At 44.8% G+C, this 15,307-nt stretch overlaps 1 protein-coding gene and 1 long non-coding RNA gene across 2 annotated transcripts in view; one reads left to right on the forward strand and one right to left on the reverse strand.

Annotated features, from left to right (window-relative positions):
* The window catches only part of LOC144698365 (uncharacterized), a 36,667-nt gene extending 32,132 nt beyond the window's left edge, over nt 1–4,535 (forward strand). Inside the window, exon 4 of the mRNA XM_078570320.1 lies at nt 3,396–4,535. Coding sequence (XP_078426446.1) covers nt 3,396–4,535 — 1,140 coding nt within the window. The remainder of the gene's footprint in view (nt 1–3,395) is intronic.
* The window catches only part of LOC144696884 (uncharacterized), a 410,945-nt gene that overhangs the window by 387,717 nt on the left and 7,921 nt on the right, over nt 1–15,307 (reverse strand). The gene's annotated exons all lie outside the window — the stretch shown is intronic.

The raw sequence follows: 15,307 nt of genomic DNA on the forward strand, positions 1-15,307 counted from the left end.
CAGACAAAAATTAAGTCAGTTCCAATGAAGAGTCATAGTGGGTTTGAAACATTATCTCTTGTTTCTCTCTCCACAGATGCTGCCAGAGTTGCTGAGTTTTTCCAGTATTTTCTGTTTTTATTTCAGATTTCCAACATCTGCAGTATTTTGCTTTTATTTTAATGATCAACGGACTCTGGGTCTCTAATGGCATCCGTATTACCCACAGTCCCAAACATCTCAGAAACCGCTCTATCTGCCGCAGGTTGGCCGGGTGAATTGTGCATGCTCGGAGGGTCCTGGTCTCTTTGTTTGAGGTTGTTCACAGAATCACACAGTGCAGAAGAGGCCCTTCGGCTCTTCAAGTCTGCACCAACACGTGAGAAACACCTGACCTACCTACCTAATCCTATTTACCAGCACTTGGCCCATAGCCTTGAATGTTATGATGTGCCAAGTGCTCATCCAGGTACTTTTTAAAGGATGTGAGGCAACCCTCCTTCAACACCCTCTCCCAGGCAGCGCATTCTCCACCCTCTGGGTAAAAAAGTTTTTTCTTCACATCCGCCCTAAACCTCCTGCCCCTCACCTTGAATTTGTGTTCCCTTGTGACTGACCCTTCAACTAAGGGGAACAGCTGCTCCCTATCCACCCTGTCCGTGCCCCTCACAACCTTGTAAACCTCGATCAGGTCACCCCTCAGTCTTCTTTGCTCCAAGGAAAACAACCCAAGTCTATCCAACCTCTCACCATAACTTAAATGTTAATAAAGGCAAGTATCCCATATGCCTTCTTAACCACCTTATCTACCTGTCCGGCGGATAGTGAGAGTGGAGAATGTTCATTGTTTAATATTCGGATCTGGGGCCGCACTCGGGATTTGTAAACCCCGCCCCCCTGCCCGGGGTTTATTAACCCGCTCCCAACAGTGACCTCTCACCTGACAGCTCACAATGCCCAGCTGATTGACAGCGGTTCCGAGCCAATAGGAAGAGAGAGGCGGGACTAGAGGACGGAGCGGGTGCGGTATGCCCTCCAACCAATTGGACTGATGGAGGGGCGGGGTTAGGCCGCGACTGAAGCATGCGCAGTACTAGAACCGGAGCTGGAAGAAGGAGCGGTCGACTTGAGATCACAAAGGGTGAGAAATGAATCCAGCGGCTGGAGATTGTGAACCGGGGAGGGGGAGCCTGGAAACCACGCGCGAGCTCGGAGGGCGGGTGGAGATTGTGAACCGTGGGGAGCCTGGACACCGCGCGCGAGCTCGGAGGGCGGGTGCAGATTGTGAACCGGGGGGAGCCTGGACACCGCGCGCGAGCTTGGAGGGCGGGGAGACGGTGCCCCAGTGGTAATGCCACTGGGCTGGGGACATGGGTTCAAGTCCCAACATCGGACTATGGGTTATTGTCCCTGTGAGTGCAGCACAGTTTTACCTGAATGATACCTGGACTCCAAGAGTCGGTTAATAATTTATAAAACTATCAATTATCGTAAAACCCATCTGGTTCACTAATGTCCCTTTAGGGAAGGAAATCTGCCGTCCTTACCAAGTCCGGCCTACATGTGACTCCAGCCCCACAGTGATGTGGTTCACTCTGAAACGGCCCAGCAAGCCACACAGCTCCAGGGCCATTAGGGATGGGCAATGCACACATCCCATCATAGAATAAAAAAACACATGGTGTGTGCGGGACTGGAAACCCTGGTAAGAGGTTTGGCTTATGCAGGCAACTGCCTATTGTCATCTTGAGAGGGGAAGGTGGAGTGAATGGCTAGTGATATTGGTGAGGGAATTGTCATTTGTGGCAGAAAACTCCAAACTTGTCAAGCTTTGTGTCAACAATTGTTTCCTCATTTCACTGTGAAAGACATGGCTACAATTTTTAGGCCATGCTCGTCCTCACTTCCCCAGATTCAGACAAAGATTCAGTCAGTTCCAAAGAAGAGTCATAGTCCTAGACTCTGGGGGCATATTGTAAACATGAGAGCCAGACCTTTTAGGACTGAAGTCAGCAAACACTTCTACACACAAAGGGAGGTAGAAGTGATGAACTCTGTTCCACAAACAGCAGTTGATGTGAGACTAATGTTAAATCTGACATTGAACGATCTTTGTTAACCAAAGGTATTAATGGATGTGGGGCAAAGCAGGTGTATAGAATTAGACCACAGATAAGCCATGATCTCATTTCACAGTGGAACAGACACAAGGGCTAAATTCCTAGAATCATAGAAACTTACAGCATAGAAAAAGGCCATTCAACCCTTTGTGCTTGTGCTGGCTCTTTGAAAGAGCAGTCATGTTTAGACCCACATACACACACTTTCTGTTTGTAACCCTTTAAGTTCCTCATTCTCAAAAACCTGTCAACTTCCTTTTAAAACTCCTTATAGAGTCAGGTTCCACAACCTTTTCAGGTAGAGAGTTTCAATCCTGACAACTCTCTTGATGTTGAGTTTGGAAGGTTGTAAAGTGCCAGATCGAAAGATGAGCTGCTGTTCCTCGAGCTCCCATTAAGTTTCATTGGAACAGTTCAGGAGGCTGAGGACAGAGAGGTCAGAGTGGGAGTGGGGTGGAGAATTAAAATGACAAGTGACTGGAAGCTCAGGGTCAAGCTGACAGACTGTTCCACAAAGTGATCACCCAATCTGTGTTTGATCTTCCCAATGTAGAGCAGACCACATGATGAGTACTGAATACAGTAACTAAATTGAAAATAATTACAAGTAAATCACTGTTTGTAGGCTGAAGAAACATACTTTATTTGACAAAGTAAAACAAGCCGATTTCCAGAATATTGAATATCTAGTCCAGTTACAGAGCTTATTAACATCAGTAGAAACAAACCCAAACTATCAGAATGAACATGGTTCAGTCCTGGATGTGATTAACAGCAGAATCCAACCCCTGGAGTCTCTGCTGAACTTGCTGGTGTGTCAGCCGGTTGGATGATGGATTAAACCCCTTCTCACACATGGTGCAGGTGTCTGGTCTCTCCCCAGTGTGAACTCACTGCTGTGTGTCTTAGAGCTGATGGTTTTTCCCCATGCACCAGCTGCTCTTGTCTTTCCAGGTGGTGGGGCTCATGAGTTTGGGAAATTGTATCAAAATTCTGGGTTGAGTTGCAGGGCTATGAAATCCTTCTCCTTTTCCCCTCCTCCACCTCTCACTCTCTCTTCTCCCTTTGAGGCCAGAGTCTTTTGTAGCCCAGACTGGGAGGCAGGTTCCTTTCCCTGAAGGACATTAGTGAACCAGTTGGGTTTTTATGACAATCCAACAGTTTTCGTGGTCACTTTTTCCTAGTGCCGACCCCACAAATTACGGGATTCGTTCAGCTCAATTTCACAACCTATCTTTGTGTTTTTGTGAATTCTCTTTCATATTTTTTGTTTCTGTTTTGAATTCACTTTACAAGCTACTAGAAGGATTTGCAGTCGGGAAAGTCAAACCAAAATCACATCCAAATCTTCCAGAGTGGCTTGATTCATCAGGACCTGAATATGATTATCCTTTGAACATGGAAGCAAAAAGCACCGTTCACACCAGAGAGAAACCGTGGAAATGTGGGGACTGTGGGAAGGGATTCAGATCCCCATCCAATCTGGAAACCCATCGACGCAGTCACACCGGGGAGAGGCCGTTCATCTGCTCCGTGTGTGGGAAGGGATTCACTCAGTTAATCTGCCTTCAGAGACACCAGCGACTTCACACTGGGGAGAGGCCATTCACCTGCTCCGTGTGTGGAAAAGGATTTACTCGCTCATCCCACCTGCTGGAACACCAGCAAGTTCACACTGACAAGAGAGATTTTAAATGCCCCAACTGTGAAAAGAGCTTTAAAAACCCACATGGACTGAGGGAGCACCAGCGCATTCACACTGCGCATGCACCATTCAGCTGCTCACAGTGTGGGAAGAGGCTCAGGACATCATCCCGCCTTCTGAAACACCAGCGAGTTCACACTGACGAGAGACCGTTTAAATGTCCAGACTGTGGGAAGTGCTTCAAAAGTTCTGGGCATCAACAATGTCATCAACGTATTCACACTGATGAGAGACCGTTCAGGTGTTCTCACTGCGGGACTGGGTTCAGGCAACCATCTCATCTCACTGCACACCAGCGCATTCACACTAGGGAGAGACCGTTCACCTGCTCTGAGTGTGGGAAGAAATTCACTCAGAAACCCCACCTGCTGAGACACCAGCGAGTTCACACTGACGAGAGGCCGTTTAAATGTCCAGACTGTGGGAAGTGCTTTAAAAGTTCTGGGGATCTGCAATACCACCAACGTATTCACACTGATGAGAAACCATTCAGATGCTCTCACTGTGGGACTGGGTTCAGGCAATCATTTCACCTCACTGCACACCAGCGCACCCACACTGGGGAAAGGCCGTTCACCTGCTCCGAGTGTGGGAAGGGGTTCGCTCAATCATCCAACCTGCTGACACACCAGCAAGTTCACACTGGGGAGAAGTCATTCACCTGCTCCAAGCGTGGGAAGGGATTCACTCGCTTATCCTACCTGGTGACACACCAGAGAGTTCACAAGTGATTACAGGGGTTGGATTCTGCTGTTATTGCTGCTGTTAATCACATCCTGGACTGAATCATGTTCATTCTGACAGTTGGGGTTGATCTCTAATGTTAGTTGCCCAGTTTAGACTTAGCGTGCACCCGCACCATCTCTCAATTATGTGTGAATAGACCATCATGTCTGCAAACCTCGTTTTCAATGTAAATCACTCAGAAACTGCCTTGAACTAAAGATGAACAATAAAGAGATCACAGTGCAATCCTGCAGCTCTATATTGATGGGAGAAAGTCTGTTCTGTAACTCGAGGATGAAGCTTGGTAAGTTCTGAATGTTTTTAATTACAAGTAGGCTCGAGCTATTTGAGAGACGGGCTGTTCAAAGCTGTTAACTTGTCAAATATTGAAGGAATTACTCTGAAAATAAACTCAACCAATTGATAACCTCAGCCTCTGCTCCCTGCTGTAATTAATACTCAGCATCCATTCGTGCTGATTTACAGTGAATCACTGAATATCCTGTGGAGTCTTTGTTCCTTGTTTTATGAAATAGCTCTCCCCATTAGTGCTGAACTGCTGGATAACTCTGATTACATTTCGACATGTCTAGAAAGGTCTGTGTGCCCACATTTCACTGTGATTTGTAAACAATAAACAATGTTCATGGCCTGACTTGTAGTCTGGTATCCGGGTGATTTGTGAAGAAAGATTTAATTCACTCACTCAGCAGCTTGAGGGGAACCAGACTGAGACTGAATGAAAATAAGAAATAGGAGCAGGAAGAGGCCATTCGGCTCATCAATCCTGTTCTGCTATATGATATGATCATGGCTGATCATCTACCTCAGATCCACACTCCCCAGAAACCTTAATTCCCCTTGTACCCAAAACTCTGTCGACCTCTGTCTTAAATATAACTGAGAGCCACGGATCCCTGGGTTAGAAAGTTCCAAAGATTCACAACTGAGTGAAGAAATTCCTCCTCATCTCAGTCCTAAATGGTCGACCCCTTCTTCTGAGACTGATTCCCCGTGTTCTAGATTCTCCAGACAGGAAACATTTTCCCAGCATTTAAGGCCATTTAAGAATGTTTCAGTTGGATCACTCAATCTTCCAAACTCCATTCAATCTAGGCCGAGTCTGCTCGATCTCTCCTCATGGGACAATCTCCTCATCCCAGGAACCAGTCTGGTGAACATTTGTTTCACTCCCTCTAGGTCAAGTATGTCCTTCCTTAGGTAAGGAGACTAAAACTGCACACAGTACTCCAGGTGATGCCTCACCAATGCTCTATATAATTGTAGTAAGACATCTTTACTCTTATACTCCAATCCCTTTGTAACAAAAGCTAACAGACCATTTGCTTGCTGTACCTGCATGTTAACTTTCTGTGATTCATGTACAAGAACAGCCAGGTCCCTCTGAATGCAAATATTTCCCAGTCTTGCACCATTCAAAAGATATTCTTTTTTTTTCCTACCAAAGTGGATAACTTCACACTTCACCATGTTGTATTCCAGCTGCCATGTTCTTACCCAACCTGTCTATGTCCCTCTGCAGCCTCTTTGTGTCCTCCTCAGCACCTACTTTCCCACCCAACATTGTATTGTCAGAAAACCTGGATACATTACACTCAGTCCCCTCATCTAAGTCATTGATATCGATTGTAAATAGCTGAGGCACAACTGCTGATCCTTGTGGTACCTGCTAGTCACAGTCTGCCAACCTGAAAATGTCCCGTTTATTCCTACTCTCTGTTTTCTGACCATTAACCAATCCTCAGTCCATGCTCAGATACCCCCAAACACCAGACCGAATTTTGTGTGATGACCTCTTGTGTGGCCCCTCATCAAATGCTTTTTGAAAATCCAAATACACAACATCTACTGATACCCTCATTATCCTCCTTACTTATTACATTTTTAAGAAGCTCTGAACAGATTTGTCAAACATGATCTCCCTTTCATAAATCCATATTGGCTCTGCTCAATCAGTTCATGATTTTCTAAGTGCCCTGTTACCACATCCCTCATGATAGATTCCTACATTTTACCAATTACTGATGTTAGACGAACTGGCCTCTAGTTCCCCATTTTCTCTCTTCCTCCTTTTTCGAAAAGCGAGATGATGTTTGCTACCAAGGCTGGGAGAGACACTCTGGAAGGTATGGGGAGCTGGGACTTGTCCATGAGAGTAACGAAAGGTCTAGGATCTGAAATAATCCAGAGTGATGATGATGATGTGTTAGTCGTGGCTCAGTGGTTGCATTTTCATGTCTTAGTCAGGAGGTTGTGGATTTAAATCCGCATCCAGAAAGATGAGCATAAAATCCAGGCTAACATTCCACCGCAGTACTGAGGGAGAGACTGTCAGAGATGGCACTGAGACAGAATGGATGGGTGTAAGAGATCCATTGACATTATTTCAAAGAGCAGGGGATTTATCCCAGGAATCTTGGTCAATATTTATCCCTCAATCAACATCACTGAAACAGATTATCTGGGTATTATCAATTTGTTGTCTATGGGATCTTGCTGTGTATAAATTAGCTGCTGTGTTTCCTACATTCCAACATTGACTGCACTTCAAAGGAATTTCATTGGCTGTAGAATGCTTTGGGACATCCAGATGTCATGAAAGGCTCTGCAGAAATACAAATCTTTCTTTAACAGAGGAGAAAAGGCCCAGAAATGGAACAGTCGAGAACAGGATTTCAATTAGTCTCCTCTTATCCTGGAGTAAACAAATACTCCACACACTGTGTGTTTGACGCCAAGCTGATTTATTTGACATTTAACCAGAATATTAAACTCCAGCCCTGTTACAGGGATTATTAACATCAGGAGGAATAAAACCCCCAAGAGCTGGATTTTCAAAGAGGGTTGGGAACCTGACACTGGATGAATTCCGGGTCCGCACACTGCACCTGAACTGCATCACTCTTGCAGCACTATTTTAAAATGTAATTGAGCTGTTTTGGCAGGAGGTGAGCTCAGCATCCAAACCGAGGCACCAAGTGCCTCTGGGGGGAGGGAGCTTCCTGTCTGATGCCAGCAGCAAAGACAGACGACAGCCATTTTGGGGTTTGCTGCTGCTTTGCCGAGGTACAGTGCTCAAACCAGAACAAGTCTACCCCTCAAATTTTACAAACAAAACACAGATGAAAATTAACTTCCTTTCAATCTATGGTAACTCCAACAGTTGTGCACTAACATGCACCAGGCTATCTGACTTCATCCCGTAAGTAAGCCTGGGTACTAGATTTTAGTGTAGCCTAACCATTTTCAGGTTCATTTCATGCCATATTCATTGTAATAAGCTAACAATGTCAAAACACAATTTTCTGCTAACACTGAGATGAGAAGCCATTTTGACGATTTTAACCTTTTACAACAAACTAACCCAAAATAGTATTACGAAGCAGTGACTGACAAGCAACAGATGATTGGTAGTTGCTTAGAAGTCGCTTTATCTTATCTCAATATATCTCCATTCGCATTTCTTATTAGAGAATTAAAGTGCTGTAACAGCTGGGAAAGAAATGGGATAAGCCTTGGTCTTGCTCCCTATCAGGAACACACACTATCCTTGATTGTTGAGTCTGTCTTAATGAATGGGCTCCTGTAAAGATATCAAGATGAGAGACATAGCTTAAAGGAAAGCAGTGTCCTAAATTTAAGACAATGTGGCAAATTAGCTAAAACCAATGGAGTTAACTCTTGTCACATTATTGACAAATCATAGACTAATTAGCCATTTCCAATAACTTGGCTAAGGTGGGCTTCCAGCATCTTTTAAGTGTAAAAATTAAGATTTCGAGAAGCCACTTTGTTAGCATATTATCTGTGTATCGAATGATGGAGGGTTATCCTCACTTCATGTCTTCAGCCTGATCAACCGAGGGAAGTTGTGAGAAGTCTGTTTAATTGTTAAAGTTAAATATTCTCCTCTTACTGTTCATTGAAACTTTGATTTTTATTTTTCTAACTTGTTACCTTTTCACATTTTAATGGTTAATAAATCTTTTTGAAATGACCATTTAAAGTCTTCATCCTGCCAGATGGTTAAGTTCTGTAGAACCTGATGATTTCATTCACAATTGGGGATTTATTACAAACAACCTGTACCCCAAAAATCAATTTAAATCCAGAAAAAAGATTGAAAATCCCATTCTGTTCCAGACAGGCTCCTTAACAAGTTATTTAATGAGATTAAGGTGCCGTTAATTGGTGGTGAGTGGGTTTCCTGTTTCCTCCCCTCCACCGGCACTTTGAAAATTACAAACTGTTTCAGAGGCAGCGGATCCAGTGCCTCCGACCGGGAAAGTAATTTTCAAATCGCATAAGTCCCGGTTCCCACCCCCATCAGAAAGTGAAAATCCAACCCCAGTTATCAGAATGAACCTAGTTCAAGCCTGGATGTGATTCACAGCAGCAATAACAGCAGAATCCAACCCCTGTTGTCATATGTGAAACTTCTGGTGTCTCTTCAAGTTAGATGAAAAAGTGAGTCCCTTCCCACAGACGGGGCAGTTGAAAGGCCTCTCCCCAGTGTGAACTCGCTGGTGTCTGTGCAGGTTGTGCGACCGAGTGAATCTCTTCCCACACACACAGCAGGTGAACGGCCTCTCCCCAGTGTGAACTCGCTGGTGTTTCAGCAGATTTATCGGTCCTTTGAAACTCTTCTCACAGTCAGAGCATTTAAACAATCTCTGATCACTGTGAACAAGTTGATGTGTCAGCAGAGCAGATGACTGAGTGAAGCCTTTCCCACACACAGAGCAGGTGAACGGCCTCTCCCCAGTGTGAACTCGCTGGTGGGTCCCCAGGTTAGATGAGCTCATGAATCCCTTCCCGCACACAGAACAGCTGAACGGCCTCACGCCACTGTGAACACGCTGGTGTGTCAGAAGATTTGATAACTGCGTGAAACCCTTCCCACAATCGGTGCAGGTGAACGGCCTCTCCCCAGTGTGTATACGCCGATGAATTTCCAGCTGGGATGGGGAAATGAATCCAGTTTCACAGTCCCCACATTTCCACGGTTTCTCCGTGGTGCCGGTGCCCTTGTGTCTCTCCAGATTGGATGATCAGTTGAATGCTTGTCCACACACACACACAGAAAACACGTGTATGTGGAATTCACAACATCCCACGGTAAATGCTGTAATTTTTTTTTTTCAAGTTGTATAACTAGGTAAAGGTGATATTCTGCTCCTGATGAATCAAGTGACTCTGTTAGATCTTGATGTGATGTTTTGTTTGAGTTACCAGTGTATAAATTCTCCCTTCTGATGCCCCTGTAAGCAGAGATTTCAAAAGTCCTCATTGTAAGCACGGCATAGAAATGAAGAACAGTTAATTTTAGTTCCTATGGAACATTTTTTCTCTCTTGTTCCCCCAAAGCTGCAAATCCCCGTCCCACACACTCTCCCCCCTCCCTGGGTTGAAATCTAAATAAAGTGTTGGATAATTCTCTGTATCCTTTTAATAAATTCTACAACTGGAGATCATGTTTTACAAGGGGCCATTTGTTAACAGTTTCCCAAACACAGATCAGATCCTCATTGATTTGAGCCCAAAGTGTAACCTCTTATTTCTTGTCCCCCCTCCCCCATCCTCTGATGTGAACCATCCTCCACTCGCTGACCCAGGATGGCGGCCGTTAACCTGGGCCTGTTTCCGGGAGGGAGAAGCCCCGCAGCTGCAAACCAGGAGCTGACAATTATTCCTCAGGGTTTGCGGATCCACAAAGTGTTTCCAAATCCTCCCCGTCCAGCCGCCGGCTCCATCGCTCCCTCCCCCCGGGCCTGTCACCGCGGGGTAAACACGGGGCCTACCCCAGAAGTTGCTCCAGTTCGTAGTCCAGCCGCGGTTTCCATTCCTACCCTGTGCTCACAATCTCCTCCCGCCTCCCGAACCGTCCGCTCCTCCTCACTCTGTCACCATGACTGACACTGAGCATGCTCAGAGCGCACACCCACACTGCACCTGCGCACTGGACTCCTGTAGTCATTGATAGGGGACTTTCTGCAACGCGGTTTGTTCTGGGTAAATAATCCGCCATTGATAGCTTGACTTGGGAACACAAAATTCAATGCATCGGCTTCCCAATCGAGATCGGGACCCGGGGCGCTGTTGGCACAGTGGATGGTAAATGCTGAGCTGCTCAAGTCACAGAACAAAACCTGAAACAGCTGCCAGTACTGTTTTGCAATTTGTATTTTATCTTGAGATGCGTGAATGATATTCAAAGTGAGTTTTCTTAGCTTCAGTTCCTGCAGACAGCAACTTAATGCATAGAGGCTGGAGGCTTTTCATACTTGTGTTAGATCTCAGAATGCCTTCCCTCTCCTTCATACATGTTTCTCTCTTAATGTAAATTCCAATGTCCCAATATGTCTGCAAATTTACTTTTCTTATATCATAAATCTTTCATAGTACTTATATTAACAGTAACCTTTGGGAAAAATAAACACTGTTTTACTTAGCTTCCTATGGCTAGATGTAACATCTTATCGTCTCTTTGAAGTTCAAACTAATCTAATATATCTAAAAATGCAATTGGTCCTTGCACCTCGCATTCTAAAACTTCAGCCAGGTTTATGTATTTAGCATTTCAAACCTAGCTTCCCTTTTGATCATTCAAAAGCTCCAGACCAGCTGTCTCCAATTCCATTAAATCCCCTCCCCCAAACAAATCCACACAGAGAAACTAGTCCAAACCCCAAAATTAACCTACCTTTACAATGTATCACATCAATATGATGAAATGCATTATATTTTCATGACAGCGCAATACACACAATAGGTACTTAAAGTATGTACATACCAGAATGTCTGGGCCTTCCTCCATGATGCAATCTGTGCAATTCACCCCCACCTCCACCTCCAATTGCAGATTGGAAAAAGGTCGATGTTGAAATTTACAAAGATCAAGACTGGTACAAACTGGTGGAAACAACCTGCTGAGTTTTTCCATCACTTTCCGTTTTTATTTCAGATTTCCAGTTCCCATAGTATTTTGCTTTTAATTCAGTGCTGGTATCTCTGTAAGGAAAGATATGCTGAAAAGCAGACATGAGATAGACGAAATGGAATGTATCTTGTGCGAAACATAAACACCAGCACAGGTCAGTTGAACAGAATTCACTGTTTCTGGACTTGATATTTTCTGTAATTTAGTGTCATCTCCAACCAGCTCCTGATCAGCATGTTCCACGTCCATCACTTGTACTGCACATGCTCAGAGTGCAACCGAGTGCTGAGTAATCACACCACGCTCCTGTAGTCATTGATGGGGCACATTCTGGCACATGGAAAATTATCGATTGTAACAGTGTCGCTCAAAGCTTAATTGGTGAATGAAAATGTTCATCACCACATTGAGATTGGGCCTGTTTCTGTATCAAGTAGCACTTGCTAAGAAATAACCTGCTCACTAATGCTAAGCGTGGGTTCCGCCAGGGTCACTCAGCCCCTGACCTCATTACAGCCGTGGTTCAAACATGGACAAAAGAGCTGCACTTCTGAGGTGCGTTGAGAGTGACTGCCCTTGACATCCAGGCAGCATTTGACCAAGTGTGGCATCAAGGAGCCCTAGCAACCAACTCTACACTGGTTGCATTCATACCTAGCACAAAGGAAGATGGTTGTGGCTGTTGGGGGTCAATCATCTCATTTCTACGACATCATGGCAGGAATTCCTCAGGGTAGTGTCCTAGACCCAACCATCTTCAGGCTGTTTCATCAATGACCTTCCTCCCATCATATGGTCAGAAATGGGGATGTTCACTGGTGATTGCACAATGTTCAGCACCATTCGCGACTCCTCAGCTACTGAAGCAGTGCATGTCTAAATGCAGCAAGATCTGGACAATATCCAGGCTTGTACTGACAGGTGGCAAGTAACGTTCGCAAGACACAAGTGCCAGGCAATGACCATCTCCAACAAGTAAGAATCTACCCATCACCCCTTGACATTCAGTGGCATTACCTTCACTGAGTCCCCCACTATCAATATCCTGGGTGTTACCATTGAGCAGAAACAGAACTGGACCAGCCATGTAAATACTATGGCTCCAAGAGCAGGTCAGAGGCTGGAGATCCTGCCGCAAGTAACTCACCTCCTGACTCTCCAAAACCTGTCCACCATCTGCAAAGCACAAGACAGGAGTGTGATGGAATATTCTCCACTTGCCTGGATGAGTGCAGCTCCAACATCACTCAAGAAGCTTGACACCATCCAGGGCATCCGCTTGATTGGCACCCATCCACAAACATTCACTCCCTCCACCACCGACAAACAGTAGCAGCTGTGTGTACCATCTACAAGATGCACTGCAGGAACTCACCAAGGCTCCTTTGACAGCACCTTCCAAACCCACGACCGCAGCCATCTCGAAGGACAAGGGCAGCAGATAGATGGGAATACCACCCCCTGGAAGTTCCCCTCCAAACCACTCACCATCCTGACTTGGAAATATATCGCCATTCCTTCAGTTGCTGGATCAAAATCCTGGAGCTCCCTTCTTAACAGCACTGTGGGTGTACCTGCAGTGGTTCAAGAAGGCAGCTCACCACCACCTTCTCAAGGGCAACTAGCTATGGGGAATAAATGCTGGCCCAGCCAGTGAAGCCCACATCCCGTGAATGAACTTTAAAAAATATTATATATATATAGTTAATATATGATATATTACTATATCATAGATTAGGCAGAGGTCATGGTCCATATCGGTACCAACAACATAAGTAAAAAGAGGGATGAGGGCCTGAAAGCAGAATATAGGGAGCTAGGAAATAAATTAAAAAACAGGACCTCAAAGGTAGTAATCACAGGATTACTCCCAGTACCATGTGCTAGTGAGATCAGGAGTTGGAGAATAGACCAGATGAATACATGGCTGGAGAGATGGTGTAGGAGGGAGGGATTTAGATTCCTGAGGCATGGGGACTGACTCTGGGGATGATGGGACATGTAAAAGCTGGATGGGTTGCAGGACCAGTATCCTCGCAGTGGTATTTGCTAGTAATGTGGGGGAGGGTTTAAACTAGACTGGCAAGGGAAAGGGAAACTGAGTGAGGAGACACAAGAGAGGGAAACAAAGATAGGAATGAAAGATAGAAAAGTAGAAAGCAAAAGTGGAAGGCAGAGGAAACAAGGGCTAGCAGCAAATAGGACCATAGTACAAAAAGAGATGTATAAAAAATGTTAAAAAGACAAGTCGAAAGGCACTGTATATGGATGCATGGAGCATTTGCAATAAGGTAGATGAATTAACAGTGCAAATAGATGTGAACGGGTACAATATGATTGTGATTATGGAGACATGGCTGCAGGGTGACCAAGGCTGGGAACTGAATATCCAAGGGTACTCGATATTTAGGACAGACAGGCAAAAAGGAAAAGGAGGTGGTGTGACATTGTTAGTTAAGGATGAAATTGGTGCAGTAGTGAGAGAGGATATTGGCTTAGAAAATCTAGACCTAGAATCTGTCTGGGTGGAGCTAAGAAGAAACAAAGGGCAGAAAACATTCGTGGGGGTTGTCTATCAGCCTCCAAACAGTAGCGATAAGGTAGGTGACAGTGTTAAACAGGAAATTAGAGATGTATGTAACAAGGGTGCTACGGTAATCATGGGTGACTTTAAGCTGCATATAGACTGGGCAAGCCAAATTAGCAAAAATACTCTGGCAGATGAATTCCTGGAATGTACAAGATAGTTTTTAGGCCAGAATGACGAGGAACTGATTAGGGAACAGGCTATCCTAGATTTGGTATTGTGCAATGAAGGAGAGTCATACGGAATTGAAATGTTAACTCTGTTTCTCTCTCCACAGGTGGTGTCAGACCTGCTGAGTTTTCCCAGTATTTTCTGTTCTTATTTCAGATATCCAGCATCTGCAATATTTTGCTTTTACGCTAGCATCACGATGAAACCTTTTCAGCAACAACTGGTGAGAATTTGGAATTCACTATCTGATGGATACAGGTTCAAGAGTAAACTTCAAAAAGGAACTGGATAAATATTTGAAGGGGAAATGATGCAGGGATGAGTAAAGAATGGGGGAGTGGGACTAACTGGATAGCTCGTCGAATTTGTCAGCACAGATTTGATAGGCCAACCGGCCTCCTTCTCTGCTGTACTATTAGGAGATTCTATCATCTATAATAATATAATGATTCATAATAAACATATGATAGAATCATAGAGCATGGATGGTGGCCATTCAGCCCACTGTGCCTGAAAACGTTACCAATCTGTCCCACTCCCCTGCTCTTTTCCGATTGCCTTCCAAATCTTTCCGTATTAATTTAAAATCCAAATCACTTTTGAAAGTTACGACTGAATTTGCTTCTAACAACCATTCAAACAATGATTTCAGTCTTCCCAATATTTAATTGGAGGAAATTTTCTGCACATCCGCCAAACAGTCTGATAATTTACCAAGAGTGGAGAAGTCGAGAGAGGTGGTGGTGAAGCAGAGCTGGGAGCTGTCAGTGTAAATGTGATAAGTGACAGTGTTTTCAGATGATGTCACTGTTTGGAACAGGTTAATGAAAAATAAGAGGAGACCAAGTCTGGATCCTTTGGGGACACCAGAGGTGACTCTGTGAGTGGAAAGGGAAGACATTGCAAGTGATTCTCTGGCGATGATTAGATAGAGAAGAATGGAACTAGGAGAGAGCAGCCCCACCCAGCTGGACGACAGGGGAGAGGCGAAGGTGCAGAATGATGTGGTCAACCTTGTCAAAGGCTGCAGACAGGTCGAGGACGAGAAGGGAGAGTTT

The sequence above is a fragment of the Cetorhinus maximus genome, chromosome 23, assembly GCF_964194155.1.
Source record: "Cetorhinus maximus chromosome 23, sCetMax3.hap1.1, whole genome shotgun sequence".
NCBI lineage: Eukaryota > Metazoa > Chordata > Chondrichthyes > Lamniformes > Cetorhinidae > Cetorhinus > Cetorhinus maximus.